At 49.0% G+C, this 19,328-nt stretch overlaps 1 protein-coding gene across 3 annotated transcripts in view; it reads right to left on the bottom strand.

Moving 5' to 3' along the window:
• Positions 1-19,328, bottom strand: part of ralgps2 (Ral GEF with PH domain and SH3 binding motif 2) — a 93,149-nt gene that overhangs the window by 43,648 nt on the left and 30,173 nt on the right. For 2 of the 3 annotated variants that reach the window (XM_069679349.1, XM_069679351.1), the window contains exons 2-5: positions 13,080-13,161; positions 7,738-7,883; positions 6,938-7,045; positions 6,558-6,608 (exon numbers count right to left, since the gene is read on the bottom strand). In XM_069679349.1, coding sequence (XP_069535450.1) covers positions 6,558-6,608; positions 6,938-7,045; positions 7,738-7,797 — 219 coding nt within the window. In that variant the 5' untranslated portion in view covers positions 7,798-7,883; positions 13,080-13,161. Of the gene's footprint in view, positions 1-6,557; positions 6,609-6,937; positions 7,046-7,737; positions 7,884-8,067; positions 8,141-13,079; positions 13,162-19,328 lie in introns of those variants that run through there. The other variant, XM_069679350.1, reaches the window with a different exon arrangement.

Here is a 19,328-nt window from a genome sequence, read left to right as displayed (position 1 = left end):
GAACAGCGACGTCACCTCTGACTGAACGTCTCATTCACCTCACCAACAATCATCACCAACAAACACCATCTGATGAGTTTAAAGACCTTTTAGTGTTTTTATGGATCAGATCAAACGTTCACCTCACGGAGCTAAAGTCTCATAAAGTGTTATAAAGTCACAGAATCCTCCCTGACTGTGGACTCTGCTTCACTGTGAGCAGGAGGACAAACTGTGATGACCTCATGTGAGACACCACAGCACCTCCTTTTGTTTCAGTCTAAACTGCACATGGAAACCTGACGTGTGGGGATTCCAGAGAATAATGATGAGGAGCGGGGAGGGTGAAGAGGGACTGAGACAGAGAGGAGGTCTGAATGTGGAGATTTACTGAGGACAGGAAGGACTCAGATGGAAAACCTGCACACGTGTCTGTTCCTGATCTGTCCTGCAGCTCAAACACAGACAGAAATGCTGAAAGCTGCCAGGTTATGTCAAATTTATGTTCCTCAGATGCACCTTCTGCTCTCTTCTGGTAAAAATAGAAAGAACAGAGAGGAAAGGAAAAACATGAGGAACATAAAAGGGAAAGAACCAGAGAATGTTCCGATTTCTACATCGGACAGTTAAACAAACTACAGACACTGACAGAGACACTCAGGCCTGCAGGACTCTGAGAGACTCTGCAGGACTCTGTAGGACTCTGAGAGACTCTGAGAGACTCTGCAGGACTCTGCAGGACTCTGTGAGAATCTGTAGGACTCTGTAGGACTCTGAGAGACTGAGAGACTCTGTGAGACTCTGCAGGACTCTGTGAGACTCTGTAGGACTCTGAGAGACTCTGTGAGACTCTGTAGGACTCTGTGAGACTCTGCAGGACTCTGTAGGACTCTGTAGGACTCTGAGAGACTCTGCAGGACTCTGCAGGACTCTGTGAGAATCTGTAGGACTCTGTAGGACTCTGAGAGACTGAGAGACTCTGTTAGACTCTGCAGGACTCTGAGAGACTCTGTGAGACTCTGTAGGACTCTGTAGGACTCTGAGAGACTCTGCAGGACTCTGTGAGACTCTGCAGGACTCTGTAGGACTCTGTGAGACTCTGCAGGACTCTGCAGGACTCTGCAGGACTCTGTGAGAATCTGTAGGACTCTGTAGGACTCTGTAGGACTCTGAGAGACTGAGAGACTCTGTTAGACTCTGCAGGACTCTGAGAGACTCTGTGAGACTCTGTGAGACTCTGTGAGACTCTGTAGGAGTCTGAGAGACTCTGTATGACTCTTCAGGACTCTGCAGGACTCTGAGAGACTATGTAGGACTCTGCGGGACTCTGAAGGACTCTGAGAGACTATGTAGGACTCTGCGGGACTCTGAAGGACTCAGAGACTCTGTGACACTCAGTAGGACTCTGCAGGACTCTGTGAGACTGAGAGACTCTGTTAAACTCTGCAGCAACCTGTGAGACTCTGCAGGACTCTGCAGGACTCTGTGAGACTCTGTAGGACTCTGAAAGACTGTGAGACTCTGTTAGACTCTGCAGGACCCTGTGAGACTCAGCAGGACTCTGTCAGACTCTGTAGGACTCTGTCAGACTCTGCAGGACTCTGTGAGACTCTGTAGGACTCTGTGAGACTCTGCAGGACTCTGTGAGAATCTGTAGAACTCTGTAGGACTCTGTAGGACTCTGTAGGACTCTGCAGGATTCAGAAAGACTCTGCAGGACACTGTGAGACTCTGTAGGACTCTGAGAGACTGGGACACTCTGTTAGACTCTGCAGGACCATGTGAGACTCTGCAGGACTCTGAGAGACTCTGTAGGACTCTGAGAAGTGCTCTCTTCCTCCATCAGAGAGCTACATGTGCAGCCTGCAGGGACACAACTGTGTTTTAAACCCTGTGATTATTTTCCATCCAGCAAACAGAGACTGGAGGAGAGAGACTGACAGACTGAGGGACAGAGACTGAAGGACAGAGACTGACAGACTGAAGGACACAGACTGACAGACTGAAGGACACAGACTGACAGACTGAGAGACAGAGACTGACAGACTGAAGGACAGAGACTGACAGACTGAGAGACAGAGACTGACAGACTGAGGGACAGAGACTGAAGGGCAGAGACTGACAGACTTAGGGACAGAGACTGAAGGACAGAGACTGACAGACTGAGGGACAGAGACTGAAGGACAGAGACTGACAGACTGAGAGACAGAGACTGAGGGACAGGAGTTTTATCCCACAGAGTGTTTCAGGGTCCCCCCTTCTCTCCTAAGAGGTAATCTGAGAGTTATTCCCATAGAGCTGAAGCTGCCAGGTAAAGCCAATGATTTATCGACTTGGCTGTCGTCATGGCAGCGTGTTCAAAACAAAGGACCTGTCTCAGTCTGTGATCATGAACATCAGCTGTGGATCATCAGCCACACATCTGATTATCAAATGGGAAAAGTTGGACTGAGACAGAAACCGAACTGTTCTCTCCACATCTCTGGCTGATCCATCGTCCCACAGTAACCTGTTTAATCCATAAACAGCCTCATATCATTACTTATCACTGCCCCCCTCGATGATGTATTTCACTCTGTGAACCAGCAGCCAGAGAACACATCAGGACTCAGCTGAGGGCTGTAGATTATTTTACCATCACAAATAACTCCTGCTGTTCTCTTCAGTGAAACGTCCATACAGAACACCCTGACCTCCCTCTGCAGCTCTGTGACTCCATGTCTCTGCATCTCTGTGTCTGTGCAGCTCTGTATCTCTGTGTCTCTGCAGGTCTGTAGCTCTGTGTCTCTGCAGGTCTGTATCTCTGCAGCTCTGTAGCTCTGTATCTCTGCAGCTCTGTAGCTCTGTGTCTCTGCAGGTCTGTATCTCTGCAGCTCTGTAGCTCTGCAGCTCTGTAGCTCTGTGTCTCTGCAGCTCTGTATCTCTGCAGCTCTGTAGCTCTGTGTCTCTGCAGCTCTGTATCTCTGCAGCTCTGTAGCTCTGTGTCTCTGCAGCTCTGTAGCTCTGTGTCTCTGCAGGTCTGTATCTCTGCAGCTCTGTAGCTCTGTATCTCTGCAGCTCTGTAGCTCTGTGTCTCTGCAGCTCTGTATCTCTGCAGCTCTGTAGCTCTGTGTCTCTGCAGCTCTGTAGCTCTGCAGCTCTGTAGCTCTGTATCTCTGCAGCTCTGTAGCTCTGTGTCTCTGAAGCTCTGTATCTCTCTGTAGCTCTGTGTCTCTGTAGCTCTGTGTCTCTGCAGCTCTGTAGCTCTGTAGCTCTGTGTCTCTGTAGCTCTGTGTCTCTGTAGCTCTGTAGCTCTGTGTCTCTGAAGCTCTGTATCTCTCTGTAGCTCTGTGTCTCTGTAGCTCTGTGTCTCTGTAGCTCTGTGTCTCTGAAGCTCTGTATCTCTCTGTAGCTCTGTGTCTCTGTAGCTCTGTATCTCTGCAGCTCTGTAGCTCTGTGTCTCTGAAGCTCTGTATCTCTCTGTAGCTCTGTAGCTCTGTGTCTCTGCAGCTCTGTAGCTCTGTGTCTCTGCAGCTCTGTGTCTCTGCAGCTCTGTAGCTCTGTGTCTCTGTAGCTCTGTGTCTCTGCAGCTCTGTATCTCTGTATCTCTGCAGCTCTGTAGCTCTGTGTCTCTGCAGCTCTGTGTCTCTGCAGCTCTGTGTCTCTGCAGCTCTGTAGCTCTGTGTCTCTGTAGCTCTGTGTCTCTGCAGCTCTGTGTCTCTGCAGCTCTGTGTCTGTGTGTCTCTGCAGCTCTGTAGCTCTGTGTCTCTGTAGCTCTGTGTCTCTGCAGCTCTGTATCTCTGCAGCTCTGTAGCTCTGTGTCTCTGCAGCTCTGTATCTCTGCAGCTCTGTAGCTCTGTGTCTCTGCAGCTCTGTAGCTCTGTGTCTCTGCAGGTCTGTATCTCTGCAGCTCTGTAGCTCTGTATCTCTGCAGCTCTGTAGCTCTGTGTCTCTGCAGCTCTGTATCTCTGCAGCTCTGTAGCTCTGTGTCTCTGCAGCTCTGTAGCTCTGCAGCTCTGTAGCTCTGTGTCTCTGAAGCTCTGTATCTCTCTGTAGCTCTGTGTCTCTGTAGCTCTGTGTCTCTGCAGCTCTGTAGCTCTGTAGCTCTGTGTCTCTGTAGCTCTGTGTCTCTGTAGCTCTGTGTCTCTGAAGCTCTGTATCTCTCTGTAGCTCTGTGTCTCTGTAGCTCTGTGTCTCTGTAGCTCTGTGTCTCTGAAGCTCTGTATCTCTCTGTAGCTCTGTGTCTCTGTAGCTCTGTATCTCTGCAGCTCTGTAGCTCTGTGTCTCTGAAGCTCTGTATCTCTCTGTAGCTCTGTGTCTCTGCAGCTCTGTAGCTCTGTGTCTCTGCAGCTCTGTGTCTCTGCAGCTCTGTAGCTCTGTGTCTCTGTAGCTCTGTGTCTCTGCAGCTCTGTATCTCTGTATCTCTGCAGCTCTGTAGCTCTGTGTCTCTGCAGCTCTGTGTCTCTGCAGCTCTGTGTCTCTGTGTCTCTGCAGCTCTGTAGCTCTGTGTCTCTGTAGCTCTGTGTCTCTGCAGCTCTGTGTCTCTGCAGCTCTGTGTCTGTGTGTCTCTGCAGCTCTGTAGCTCTGTGTCTCTGTAGCTCTGTGTCTCTGCAGCTCTGTGGTCCAGTGACATGTGCAGTGAGGGTTCCAGCTCAGTCTGTTTGTGCGTCTCGTTCTCGTGTAAACATGCTGTAAACAGCTGAATAATACTAAGAGCCTCTCTCGCATTGTATTATGATGTTATGATGTGTTTATGAACAGTGGGAAAATAAAGCGTTAGACACAGCTAACAACAGCCAGTTTGGTGTATTTATGATGGAGTGACCCTGAATGAACTGTGCTGACAGAGAACATCTGCTCTGAGCGGTAACGAGACTGAAGATCCGTCTGTGTTTCAGACATTCAGCTTCAACAAACACGTTTAATGAGAGCGGCTGCAGCCAGAAACACTTGGACACGATCGGGTGGAAAATCTGATTCTTTGTTTGTTTTGATGTAAAAAGTGAAAAATGTGGAGCGTAAAGCTGCAGAGGAACATCTGGACGAGTCAGAGCTCAGCCATGCATCAAACTCTGACGGAGACATCGTCCAAGGTGACTCCCTCACCACGGTTAACTTAGCAGAGCCTCAGCAGCTCACATCATGGAAACTGTAATACACACGCTGCACCTGAACGTGTCCCCACGTGACCTGCAGGAGCTGCATGTGACGACACTAACGTCTGAGCAGCTGACCGGGACAAAGACAGCTGTTAACCTCTGAAGAGTAAGAGCCGTCAGAGAGTCACAGAGAGCACTCCTCCTGCTCACCTGCTTGTTTCCTCTGTGGATTCAAACTGTCTGATTCGTCCTCAGACATGTCGTAGTCATAGACACGAAAACAGTCACCATGACGACGGGATTTACACGTTTCATTTTCTCTGCTCTCTCAGAAACACAAATATTCATCTACAGTAAACACTCCTCTGAATCCATCACTGTTTTACACTGTCGCTGTGTGTGTGTGTGTGTGTGTGTGTGTGTGTGCGTGCTTCAGTGATGTAGCAGGGTCAGAGGTTAGCGGTTAGCGTGGCATTTAAAGGGTGCTTGCACGGTAAAAGTGGGCTGAGTGACAGTAAAAACAGTTATTACCCAACTCCAGTTATTTAATACTTTCCGCTTCAGGCAGCGAGCCGAGTGACACACACACACACACACACACACACACACACACACACACACACAGCTGGTGTTTCCATCATGTGTGTGTGCAGAGCGACACACCGAACACTGTGGAAACAGTTTTACTTCAGTCAGAGTCTCGTCCTCTCCTGGCTCATCCTCCGAACAGACCAGTGACATAACACCTCCCCTGACTCCTCTGACTGCTTGGTCTGAATTCACACTGAGTCTGACAGCTGTCGAAGTTGCGCCTGGTCTTATGATGTGCTTCCACGTGAACACTCGCAAAGTGGTGACTGCTGCTAGGCAACACATGTCTGATCTCTAACTTCTCCCCTCAAGTCAACAGAAGATGAGACAAAAGTAAAGAATAATGATTTTTACAGAATGACAAAAGGAAACTCAACACAGAAACAAAGTTCATCACGTCTCCTGCGGTGTTTGAGACGCCCCGTTCTGAGCGCAGTCAGCAGCTGCAGGGCGGGGACAGGGTCGCGCTTCTGTCCGACACTAAGGGGAGAGCTCGTCCGCCAAAACGAAACCTGTCGATCGGCTCACCAGCTGTAAAGAAAATACAGTTGTACCGGCAGGGATACAGTAGTGCGCAGAAGCTATTTCCATGGTTACCACCCGTAGAGCACCTGGTGTTTACTCGCAGAGTGCTTGTGTGCCTGTCTTTTGACATGAGGAACGCAGTGAGACCCTGTGATCCAAGCGGGCACGCAGGCAGAATGTGGCCCCCGTCTGAAAAGACCTCAACACAGGGCGTCGCTTAAAGACTGTCCTAACTGTGCTCTGGGTCGGACGTAACGTTGGACCAGACAGGCAGACAGGCAGACAGACAGACAGGCAGACAGGCAGCATGTGATAAGAGGTAAACAGTGCAGGTATTACACTGTAAATGAAAATGTGTTGTTGAGTCAGCTGATTGAAGCTCACCTCAGGCTGGATGGCTTTAAACACCGGAGCGTCCATGAGCGTGATCTGACCCTGAGGAGACACACACACACACACACACACACACACACACACACACACACACACACACACACACACACACACACACACACACACACCTGTTATACTTCCTGTTTACATCACATAAACAACGGTGTAAAATGAGAGCTACATTAATGAGTGACTGAATATTCTGTTAACCAGCTGATACTGATGATGTAACCATGGAGACGTGTGATGGAGACAGAGGAGAAGAAGACACAGAGCACCCTCTGCTGGTTAACTGAGGCAGAGCAGGGACTAACATGAGATTTCTACTGATTTATATGCAACACACACACACACACACACAGTGGACTTACTGCATACTCCTCAGGTGTGACCTTCAGCACGTCGAACACGACAGCGTCGAAGCTCTTCTTGAGGTCAGAGGAGACTCTGTCACTGAGAGACTCTGAGCTGCTGCTCCTCTGAAAGGGTTACAGTGTTACTGCATGGATCACTGAGCTGCTCCTCACATCAAAGCTTACAAATAACTGGAATATCGAACCATCGGATCACCCTCCTGTCATATCTTCAGATACACATTCAACACCTACACTTACACTCACCAGCCACTTCATTAGGTACACCTGTCCAATCTAATGCAGCTCAACAACAGCGCTGCCGTGGGTTCTTTTATGAAGACGGACTGTTGTTTTGTTGACAGTCTGAAGTGTGTAAATTCAATGATGTTTATTACTGAGGCCGTAGGTTAAGGTGCTGTCGTACTGAACTTAATCATAAAGAGGTGTGTCTCTAATTTTGTGTCCTCCTTGTTGACATACATGAGGGGGCCAGAGTATTAGGAACACCTCTGAATATAATGCAGCTCAGTACAGCCCCACCACCAGTTATGACCTTGATGATGAAATCTCATTGGACTAACACCTCTCTGACAGCTTAGAAAAATCCTGCACATTACAGGCAACATGAAAGCAGATCTTATGGCTGAGCTGGTGTGTTGGATAACTCAGGTGTACCTAATGACGTGGCCGGTCAGTGTATGTTAAAGACTTTCAGATTCATGTAGTGTCTTTAAAGTGCTTCTGCTTCTTTTGTTGTCAGTGTTCTACTGAGCATGTGCAGACAGGTGGGGTGTGGTGAGTGGGCATGGCCTCACCTCAGAGACAGGTGCAGCGGTGGTGGTGACGCCTGATTGGCCATTAGGGAGGTCCATCATTCCCTCACCAACTGACTTTAACGCAGGAGACGCTTCTTCATCATCATCATCATCATCATCATCCTCAGTGACGCCTGGACGGCCCTCTAAACACACAAACACAAACACACACACAGATATGAGTCGGCAGCAGCTCCCCCTGCTGGTTGGAGGATGAAGTGATTTAAAGCTCAGAGTGGCCATGAGGTGTTGATGTGATCATTGCAGGGGGAACTGACAGACTGGGACCTGAACACAAGAGTCTCAATGAGCCTCATGTTCATGTTTTACCTGTGAAACGAACTGATTCAATCCTGGAACACTCTGAATGAACAGCTTCACATTAAACACGGGCTCTCTGATGCTCCTCCGAGCGTCTTCTGGGTCTGAGAGCTGAACTCAGCTTCTTCTCACTGACTCTTTAAATCCTTCATCTGGTTGAAGACAGAGTAACAGTAACTGGACTGTACTTATACAGCTCTTTTCTAGTCTTCCAACCACTCAAAGCTGCTTTCACACCACGTCACATTCACTCATCCACACACTGATGGCAAAGGCCTCAGTGCCAATCTCCAATCAGATCTATGCCCATTCATACCCGATGGCTGTGCCACTGCGAGTAATTTGGGGTTCAGTGTCTTGCCCAAGGACTCAATTCTCCATGTCAGTTCAATAAGCTTTATTGACATGAATGTAACAATATTGCCAAAGCATCATGTAGTTATACAAATAACACTTAGAACAATCTTAAACAGTTGTGTATGTATGATCAGAATACTTTATCATGTAGTATGCTGTCCACACCACAGGCCTTGTTCTGTCTGAGCGCCTGCATGCTCTCCATCACGTGTTGCTCTGTTACAGATGCATCCACAGGCTTTTGTCTTTGATCGCTGATTCTAAAGTTTCCCATTCGTTATGTGTTTTCTTTTGTTCAGCGTTCTCTGTAATGTTGCTGTAAAGTTGAGTAAAATAATGGACCCAGGTGCTGCCGTTTTGTACTGCCAGTTGATCCTGATGCTTTTATCACCTTAAGGGTTTGTAACCTTGTTGTTAGCTGTGTAGTAAGCCCGCGCTTCATCCCAGCGCCCTGCCATGGGATTTGGTCATTAGGCTGGATAAAGCCCAGTAGCTCCTGAAACCCCTCGCTCCTGACCACACTTTCTCCACCATTAAACAGATTTTCCGCCTCATCCCCTCAGACCGCCGTGCATCGCATGTTCTCTCTGCAAGCATGGAGGACAGAGTTGGTTGAGAAACTTGCGTTAGATCTGCCGTTCGGGATGCTTGTGGATGTTTGCTTCGCATGTGGTATCGCATTATGCTTGTACCACCGCTGTGTTTAAGTACTGCACTGCATCATTTACAACACTGTCGTTGTCGTCTTGGGTGAAGTAGTCCCACACGCTTTGCTCTCCTCTCAGACTCAGCTCGGCTAATGACAACAAAACATTTGTTTCCCATATTAAAAAAATACATTTTATTTAACCGTTTAACTGGAAGTATTAACCAGTTGGTTAACGGTTAACCAGTTAAAGTGCATATCCCTAATTCTGTTTTTAAAATAAGACAAACACCGAAACAAAGAAATACTGAAAACAAGGAAAAAATAACACTCGATGAAATGAATGAATCTTGTTAGACAGGTAAATGACCGTGGAATGTACAGTGGTGTTGGCTTTTGATTATGTTGTAATCATGTTTCATTTTTTCTTTTTAAATATGTTTCTGTCTCTGTTTTTCTATTATTCAGTAATAAGTTAGAGCAGAGCAGGTGTAGCATGTGATGTATGTCCCTGAGGTCACCAGTAGGGGGTGGAGCTGCCGCTCAATATGCCGCCCCCCTCAGCATAGTTCCGTCCAGTAGGCGGGTGGGGCTGTAGAGCTGGCTGAAATGCTGGGAGGAGTGGAGGTGGGAGGCATCTGGGCGGAGGGGGGCTCTGGTTCGGTTGTGGATGGGGTCTGTGCTGTCCCGATGCTCCTGGGGTGGGTGTTAATGTTCCTGCCTAAGACTCTGTGGAGGGTGGAGTTGGATCCTCTGATGGTGGGATGGGTGCAGACTCTGTGGAGGGTGGAGTTGGATCCTCTGGTGGTGGGATGGGTGCAGACTCAGTGGAGGGTGGAGTTGGATCCTCTGGTGGTGGGATGGGTGCAGACTCAGTGGAGGGTGGAGTTGGATCCTCTGGTGGTGGGATGGGTGCAGACTCTATGGAGGGTGGAGTTGGATCCTCTGGTGGTGGGATGGGTGCAGACTCTGTGGAGGGTGAAGTTGGATCCTCTGGTGGTGGGATGGGTGCAGACTCAGTGGAGGGTGGAGTTGGATCCTCTGGTGGTGGGATGGGTGCAGACTCAGTGGAGGGTGGAGTTGGATCCTCTGGTGGTGGGATGGGTGCAGACTCTGTGGAGGGTGGAGTTGGATCCTCTGATGGTGGGATGGGTGCAGACTCTGTGGAGGGTGGAGTTGGATCCTCTGATGGTGGGATGGGTGCAGACTCAGTGGAGGGTGGAGTTGGATCCTCTGGTGGTGGGATGGGTGCAGACTCTATGGAGGGTGGAGTTGGATCCTCTGGTGGTGGGATGGGTGCAGACTCTATGGAGGGTGGAGTTGGATCCTCTGGTGGTGGGATGGGTGCAGACTCTGTGGAGGGTGAAGTTGGATCCTCTGGTGGTGGGATGGGTGCAGACTCAGTGGAGGGTGGAGTTGGATCCTCTGGTGGTGGGATGGGTGCAGACTCAGTGGAGGGTGGAGTTGGATCCTCTGGTGGTGGGATGGGTGCAGACTCTGTGGAGGGTGGAGTTGGATCCTCTGATGGTGGGATGGGTGCAGACTCTGTGGAGGGTGGAGTTGGATCCTCTGGTGGTGGGATGGGTGCAGACTCAGTGGAGGGTGGAGTTGGATCCTCTGGTGGTGGGATGGGTGCAGACTCTGTGGAGGGTGGAGTTGGATCCTCTGGTGGTAGGATGGGTGCAGACTCAGTGGAGGGTGGAGTTGGATCCTCTGGTGGTGGGATGGGTGCAGACTCTGTGGAGGGTGGAGTTGGATCCTCTGATGGTGGGATGGGTGCAGACTCTGTGGAGGGTGGAGTTGGATCCTCTGATGGTGGGATGGGTGCAGACTCTGTGGAGGGTGGAGTTGGATCCTCTGGTGGTGGGATGGGTGCAGACTCTGTGGAGGGTGGAGTTGGATCCTCTGATGGTGGGATGGGTGCAGACTCTGTGGAGGGTGGAGTTGGATCCTCTGGTGGTGGGATGGGTGCAGACTCTGTGGAGGGTGGAGTTGGATCCTCTGGTGGTAGGATGGGTGCAGACTCAGTGGAGGGTGGAGTTGGATCCTCTGGTGGTGGGATGGGTGCAGACTCTGTGGAGGGTGGAGTTGGATCCTCTGATGGTGGGATGGGTGCAGACTCTGTGGAGGGTGGAGTTGGATCCTCTGGTGGTGGGATGGGTGCAGACTCTGTGGAGGGTGGAGTTGGATCCTCTGGTGGTGGGATGGGTGCAGACTCTGTGGAGGGTGGAGCAGGGTTGTTGCTGGAGGATGAAGCTGGCTGCGTGCGAGGGGGTGAGCTCCTGTGGGTAGGGCTTGGTGAGGGTGGAGCAGGTGCAGAGTTGGGTTGAGTGGAGACAGTCTGGCTCTGAGAGGTGGTTGTGGTTAGAGAGCACTCTGTATTTTCTCCTGAAGACTGAGAAGGATTCGGTCCTTCTCCTGCAGCTCCTCTCTCAGTGTAGCTACCTCCTGTCTGTCCCTTGTGAGCTGCTTCACCTCCTCACTGAGGGAGTCTGGCTGTCTCCTCTGAATGGCTCTATGTTGCTGAAACTCTCTCAGCCGAGTGTTCAGGACATTCTCTTGTCCTCTCCTGAAGATGGTCAGGACATCCTGGAGGGAGGGGGAGTTAGGTTGCTGTTCATCTAGCTGCTCCCTGAGCTGTACCAGCTCCACCTCCATCTGACAGAACTGTTCCGTCATGATGTCCAGATCCTCTGAATGCTCCATCAGAGGAGGCTCAGTGTCAGCGTCTGCAGGTGCAGGGAGAGAAAATGTGCAGGTCTTCATTTCCTCTGTTGGTGGGGTATTTGTGAGCCCCTCCTTCTCCTGTTGGGCGACGCGCGAATCTTTCTCGAACTTTGTGAGGCATCCTTGAACCATGACAGTTTCATTTTAAACAGTTGAGATGGTGTTTTCTGAATCATTTAATTCCATCACACTTATCTTCCATCTGTTACAGATACCTGATCTTTTCACTGAGGAGGAGTGACAGCTGATGACATTCAACCAGGTGTCGTGTTCATCCGTGTAGTAGAATAAGTTACAGGCCAGGTCATTGCTGTTTTTTCTGATTGTCCAATCAGATGAAAGGAGAGGCAGGCCTTCTGTCAGTTTACAATATAACGGTAGGTTAATGATAGCTAATGATTCGGTGGTTGCCTTAACAACAGTAGAAAAAAAGGCTCAGCGAGCTGCTCTTTTTTTTACCGTAGGCTTCAACAAAAGAGGCAGTGCGGTGCGCCTCGCGTTTTACAGCCTGCAAAACACGCTCTGTCTGAACGGGCCCTTAGGTCTGTGAAATATTACCGGTTTACTCAGCACCAACTAGTAACCGTAGTTTAGCAGCAGCTGAAAGAGTCTGCCCGCTTTTCAAATAAGGACAACGGAGCAACGAAGGACCAGTTTTCCTCCAGCTGGACACCAACACAACAACTGCAACTTCACCAGAACCACTGCTCCCCCAGCCCGGTTGAGCAACAGGATCGTCGGCCTAATAAGCTGCAACACAGCACAGCAACGCCTTTCCATCCACGTCTGGTAACGTAACATCTGGTTGTATCTACAACATCTGTTGTAGAACTTGCTTTTAGTGTCCAGTAGTTTTTATGTAGCTTCCTTGTTACTTCAGTTGAGTCCTCCTTTATCCTCTTCTTTCCTTTCTGCACCGTGTTGAGCTTAGTAACAGTTCAACAGTTCATCCATTTTTTCAGTATTTATCTCATCTTTCAAACAGAAAACAAAATTATTCAGGAGCCATGTTTAAGCATGTTTTGGTAGTTTCGACATGTGACTGTAACATCCAGGGATCAAACTCCGGACCTGACTGAGAGACGACCGACTCCACCACTGAGCCACAGCCACCGCGAACATGTAACAAGTAACAAGAGCTGCAATGTTTTAATGTCTGGAACATAAATGTGGTTGGATTCTGAGCTGAAAAGGGATTGATATTAAAGCTTTGTGAACAGAGCTGAGTCTGACTCAGCTGTAATCAGCTTAAAAGAAGAAACATCAGCTGTGATCTAAAGTCTGTACTCACCTGGTGTGTGTCAGATGTGCATTGTGTCGGATGTCAGGCCTGTTTCTATCACGTCCTGTCTGTCTGTGAGGCCTCCACCTGTCTGTGTGGACGAGAGAGAGACAGCATGATTGTTGGGAGCATGACTAAAACCAACCCGACCTCTACCAGCTGATGTTTTTAGCATAACATCAGATTCTCAGTAAGCCCTCCTCACAGGTAGGGACAGGTAACGTTAAGATTTTATCGCTTTTCTTTTTGTTATTTTTTAAGAGAAAATAATAAGAAATTAAGAACAGAATTAAGATTGCTTTATTTTCTGAAATGTAAAATAATTATTCACAGCAAAAGAAACAGCAATGTTTAGAACAGATCACTATTATAGACTCCAATGTTGTGATGATGGAAATACTGTATAAAACTAATTTGGCTGGCTGGAAGTGGGCGTGGCTTATCAATCACGCTTCATCACGTGTACGAAGTTTGCTGGGTAACAGTGTCCAGTGAGAAGTGTGGCACATGTCTCTGCCTGTATATGAGCCACGTAGACAGCTGTTTGGACAGATCGCCTGGTTTCTGCCCTCACAAGTAAATGTGTTGTTGTACTTGTTGCACACTCGGACTGGAGTGGCGGATTGCAGTCATGTCACGGTGGATTGGGGAACACGAGGTCGGGTGGGTTGCAGGTATTTTAGAGTTTATTAGGCAGCTGCAGTGATCGCACCGCAGCAGAAACGAGGAGTGCTTCTCCCTGGCGCGGGGTCCATTTACACACGACACACAGCGCTGTAACTTCTTTGATTGTTTAAATCTGTAGACACGCAGACAGGATCAGTCCGAATCTAATGATCATTGAATGAAATGTGTTTTGTACACATCCAAAAGGTCCCACAGTCAGTCGGGGTTACAGTGTAATCGTTGGGGGGGGTACCAGCGGTCAGAGCTCCATCAGAGCTGTCTTCAGAATGTCCCACAATCCTTTACTGCAGTGACATCACTGTAACCATGGAAACAATTGTAACTTCTCTTTTAAAGTTAATAGTTAAAGAAGACATTCATACATCAATACAACACAGTAAAGAAATCACCGAAAGCTGATCAACATCATTTATAATGATTTATTGATCCTTTGGCTCCATGACATCACACCGTCTCAGACCTGAGAACAGTATGAACACTCACAGGTGATAGAGCTCAAGCTGCGCTTAGTTTGATCATAACTGAACCTTGAGGACTCGGATAACGGGGACTCGACTTGAACACTGGGGACTCGAGACTCGACTCCGACTCGAGGTTTGGGGACCCGACTACAACACTGTTCTCCAGTACCGAAAGGAGAACCAATAACGTCATAAGTTTATCAATACTGTGGTACTTGTTTAATACCGGGTTTCGGTACCCATCCCTACTCACAAGTGTGACTTCACATCACCTGTGCATCCTACCTGTAGGGCTAACGCTGGTACAGGTGTAGAGGTGTAGTATTATTACTTCATGTGGTCATCTGAGTCAGGCTATTGTTCACCTGAACAGAGAAAACACAGAGCCATCTCTGTGTCTCCTTAACACCTGTGTGAACGCTGCAGAACACACGGCCACCAACCATTTTTATTGACCTGCACTGCCTCCATCATGTGACCGTCCTCTCTGTCTGCACACCTGTTACCGGACATGACTCACAGCAGCCAGCAGGGGTCTCACTGCTGCACTACAGACTGTCTGACTGGGGAGGGGTGTTCTTATCAATGGGGGGTTAGGTCACATCCTGCTGTTTGGGGTTCAAAGGTCAAAACAGAACAAAAAGGTGAAGAAGATTTCACCAACCACCGAACTCTAACCTGCTGACACACGCACACGTTGCTGTGTGTTGCGTTGCTGTGGTTGTCACTACAGTGAGGAACAGAGGCTTCGGGATAAATTATTGTCAGACTTTTGACTTCCTCCTCCTCCTCCTCCTCCTCACTGGGTTATACTTAGGGCTGTGCACAAATATTGATGCACCGAAGTATCGCAATATTTCATTTTCACGATAATGTGTCGATTTTCCCGACTCTCATATCGATACATTTAATGGATTTAAGACGCCCTCATATTTCCCTCAAATTCCTGTGATCACAGCGATCAAACGGAGACAAATGATTTAGATAATCAACCTAGGATCGCACTAACAGGACACCACACAGGTAACCCTTTTATGCACACACCTACAGCTCTGCTGTGACTTAAGTGCTGTTACACAGTGGCATGTCCCTCTTCCTGTTTCTCCATCACAATATGTGTCTGCTCTGTTTGCATTGTCACAAGTTACGTTTTACAAAGTAGCCCAAAAAGCTTTTTTCACCACGACTGTTTTGTGAAGGAGGCTCGTCTTCAGAGAAGTCGTCGTGGTTCTGGATGACTCGGCGCTTTAAAGGTGCGGGCACAGCGTGGATGCAGGATGTTCAGTATAAGTCAATTGTGGATGAAGATCTTGGACAGATAAAATAAGAAACAATAATATACCTGGGCGACCTGCCCAGGTGTTGTCTGCCATATTTCAGTGGCACCTAAGAATACATTTAATATGCACTTTATTTTGATATGTTGTGTTATTTTCATTTTAGTGACACAGAACACATTTTATTTTCATGTTTTGTCGCGAAACATTTGAGTATTTTGACACATCAAGAACATTTGCACTTGATTTTCATATGTGTAACGGCATCATTCTATTCAGATTGTTCTCTAATACCTCTGATTGAAGTGCTTAGAAATCAATCAATCAAACTCAATCAAATGTATTTGTATAGCGCCAAATCATAACCAGTTATCTCTGAGCAGGTCTAGACCGACTCTTTGCTCTAAAGACTTGTTACATTGTAACATTGTTAGGAGAGGAGAGAGGAAACCAAGAAAGGAGAGAGGAAACCAAGAGAGGAGAGAGGAAACCAGGAGAGGAGAGAGGAAACCAAGAGAGGAAACCAAGAGAGGAGAGAGGAAACCAGGAGAGAAGAGAGGAGAGAGGAAACCAAGAGAGGAGAGAGGAAACCAGGAGAGGAGAGAGGAAACCAGGAGAGAAGAGAGGAGAGAGGAAACCAGGAGAGGAGAGAGGAAACCAGGAGAGGAGAGAGGAAACCAAGAGAGGAAACCAAGAGAGGAGAGAGGAGCCAAGAGAGGAGAGAGGAAACCAAGAGAGGAAGAGGAGCCAAGAGAGGAGAGAGGAGCCAAGAGAGGAGAGAGGAAACCAAGAGAGGAGAGAGGAGCCAAGAGAGGAGAGAGGAGCCAAGAGAGGAGAGAGGAAACCAAGAGAGGAAAGAGGAGCCAAGAGAGGAGAGAGGAGCCAAGAGAGGAGAGAGGAAACCAGGAGAGGAGAGAGGAAACCAAGAGAGGAAACCAAGAGAGGAGAGAGGTTTGGTTTTCAAAATCCCTTTATTTAACCACTGCAGGGAAAAAAAAAAAAACACTGTCACCTCATCAAATGAGGTCCTCAAAAATACATTAAAACTTTCACTGAAATACCAAAATCAAAAATGAACCATCAGCTCTCCATCGCCCCCCACAGAGCAAAGAACCCCCCCAACAGCCCACATGTGCCTGAAGGCCTGCAGATTGTCCATCATGTGGTAGTAAGAGTACTCCACCCTCAGCCTGGCCTTCAACAGTCCCTTCAGAACCGGTACCAGCTCCACACTGCCAGCGCCCTCAGTCCGGTTCCTGCGAGTCAGCCAGATGGCCAGCTTGGCAGAACCAGAAACAAAGTTCAGCAGAGTACAAATGGTTTTCTTCCTGGCGCTGTATTTCGGGCCAAAAATAAACAAAACAAATGAGAAGTCCTCCCCGAGACCCTGAAACCACCTTTTTAAAAGTTCAAACAGTTCTGAAAGCTGAGGACACTGAACAAATAAGTGAGCCAACGTTTCCACCTGTGAGCAAAAAATGCACCCCTCCCCCAGCTCCGGATCAAGGTGCGCTCTGTATCTGTTCGTAGCTATTGCCCCGTGAACAATCCTCCACTGGAGGTCTGCTGTCCGCTTTTCAACGGGCAGCTTGTACAGGGACCGCCAGCTGCCCTTCGGGGAAATGTCTGGACCAAAAACCTCAGTCCACCTCGACTCCTTTAGACCTGCCAGAGAGCACAGGTTCAGCACTTTGACACAGGCCTGGTACACAGCTTTCTTCCCCACATCTCGAAACTTGTCCAGGTGGGGGGTTGTGAGAGAGAGCAGCTGGCCTCCTCCTTCCTGCCACTCTCCTACAGCTGGGGTGATGGAAAGAGAGGGGAAACAGTACTCGCTCTCCTCGCTCCATTGGTCATACAGAGTCCTGTCTCTTACAAACCTTCTGGAAGGCTGCGGCAGGGCAGCACAGACCTCCTCCACCACTCTTTTGATCAGCCTGACTGATGTGATGCTGCTGTTCCTCCTCAGTGTTTCAACAGATTCAGCCGTCATCTTCATCAGATGGCCCAGTTTGGTACAGCCGGCCTCTCTGAAACCAGCTCTCAGGCTGGCAGACTGCAGCGTTTCTGTTCGTATGAGAGTGTTGAAGAACAAGGGTTCCTCAAACAGCCACATGCCCGGAATCTCATTTGTGGCACGTGTGATTTTAAAGATGTGCCACGCCTGCAGTACCGAGCTGTAAAAAGGTGTGAGTCGAGTAACGTCCACGTCCTTGGGTTGTAGGAGGAAAAGCTGCTTGTCATAACCCAAGCGCCCAGCTCTCCTCAGCAGTAATCGAGCTGTGCCAAACCAGCTTGGGCCACAGTCGTAGAGCAGCCTCTGTGCAGTCCGGAGTCTAAACGAAGCAATTTTTGCCTGGATGTTGATCAGTCCTTGGCCTCCCTCAACCACAGGCAGGTAGAGGGCTGCTGCTCGGACCCAGTGCTGTCCAGACCAGAAGAAGTCCAGGATGGCTCTCTGTATGTCCTCCACCAGTCCTTTTGGTGGCGTCAAAGCAACAAGTCTGTGCCAAAGAGTCGAGGCGACCAAGTTGTTGGCGACCAGAACTCTTCCCCTATATGACAACTGGGGTAGCAAATATTTCCATTTAGACAACCGAGCGCACACTTTCTCCTTCACTCCCTCCCAGTTGTTCATTTGGAGGCCCTCATTGCCCAAAAAAACTCCCAGCACCTTAAGCCCCTCCTTCCCCCACTCAAGTCCCCCAGGCAGACTGGGCACTGCCCGACCCCTCCACTGTCCCACCAACAACGCTTCACTTTTTGCCCAATTCACCCGTGCGGATGAGGCCTTCTCATATAGGGACAGGGTATCCCGCAAACACTGAACGTCCCCCTGGCTGGAGACAAAAACATAGACATCATCTGCATAAGCAGAGACAGTAGGAGAACAATCAAGAGTGCAGGACCCGGGCAGCGAGAGACCACTGAGTCGATCCCTCAACCTAACAAGCAAGGGCTCAATCGCTAAACTAAACAGTTGACCGGAGATAGGGCAACCCTGCCTTATCCCTCGCTGTACAGGAATTGGCCGACTCAGCCCTGCCCCCATCTTCACCATACACTGTGCGCCACTGTACAATAGACCAACCCAAGCAAGGAACCCATCACCAATACCATAAGCCCTCAGTGCAGAAAACAAATACGTGTGATCCACCCTATCAAACGCTTTCTCTTGGTCTAAAGAGACAATACCACAGTCCACATCATACAATTTACAAACATCAAAAGCATCCCGAATAAGAAAAATATTATCCATGATCGTCCTGTCAGGAACACAATAAGTCTGATCAGAATGAACAATAATTCCAAGGATGTCTTTTAGTCTGTTTGACAACGCTCTGGACAGAACCTTGTAGTCTGCACATAGCAGGGCAACTGGCCTCCAGTTCCTCAGTAAGGCCAAGTCTCCCTTTTTGGGCAGCAGGGAAAGCACTGCTCGCTGACAAGAAACAGGGAGAGATCCTGTTTTAAAACACTCCATAAAAACACTGTGCAGATCAGGTCCAAGGGTATTCCAAAACCGCTGATAAAAATCAGTGGAGAGACCATCGATCCCTGGTGCCCGTCCTGATGACAGCTGACCGACAGCCACTGTCAGCTCCTCCAGAGTCAGCTCAAGGTCCAGGGCAGCTTTCTCCTCCGAGCTGAGCTGAGGAAGTCCTTCCAGGAGCTCCTCACGACACTCCATGTTGCACTGCTTTGCCCCAAAGAGGTCAGCGTAGAACTCCATGGCGTGGCTCCTCATCTCGCCCGGGCTGGTGGTCACTCTGCCTCCTGGAAGCTTCAGGCAGGTCATCTGCTTCCGCTGCGCCACCGACCTCTCCAGATTG

The sequence above is a fragment of the Semicossyphus pulcher genome, unplaced genomic scaffold (genome assembly GCF_022749685.1).
Source record: "Semicossyphus pulcher isolate SPU_LCO1_2020_fin unplaced genomic scaffold, fSemPul1.0.p SCAF_4, whole genome shotgun sequence".
NCBI lineage: Eukaryota > Metazoa > Chordata > Actinopteri > Labriformes > Labridae > Semicossyphus > Semicossyphus pulcher.
The sequence above is the reverse complement of the archived record's forward strand: the minus strand, read 5'-3'. Positions and strand labels throughout refer to the sequence as shown.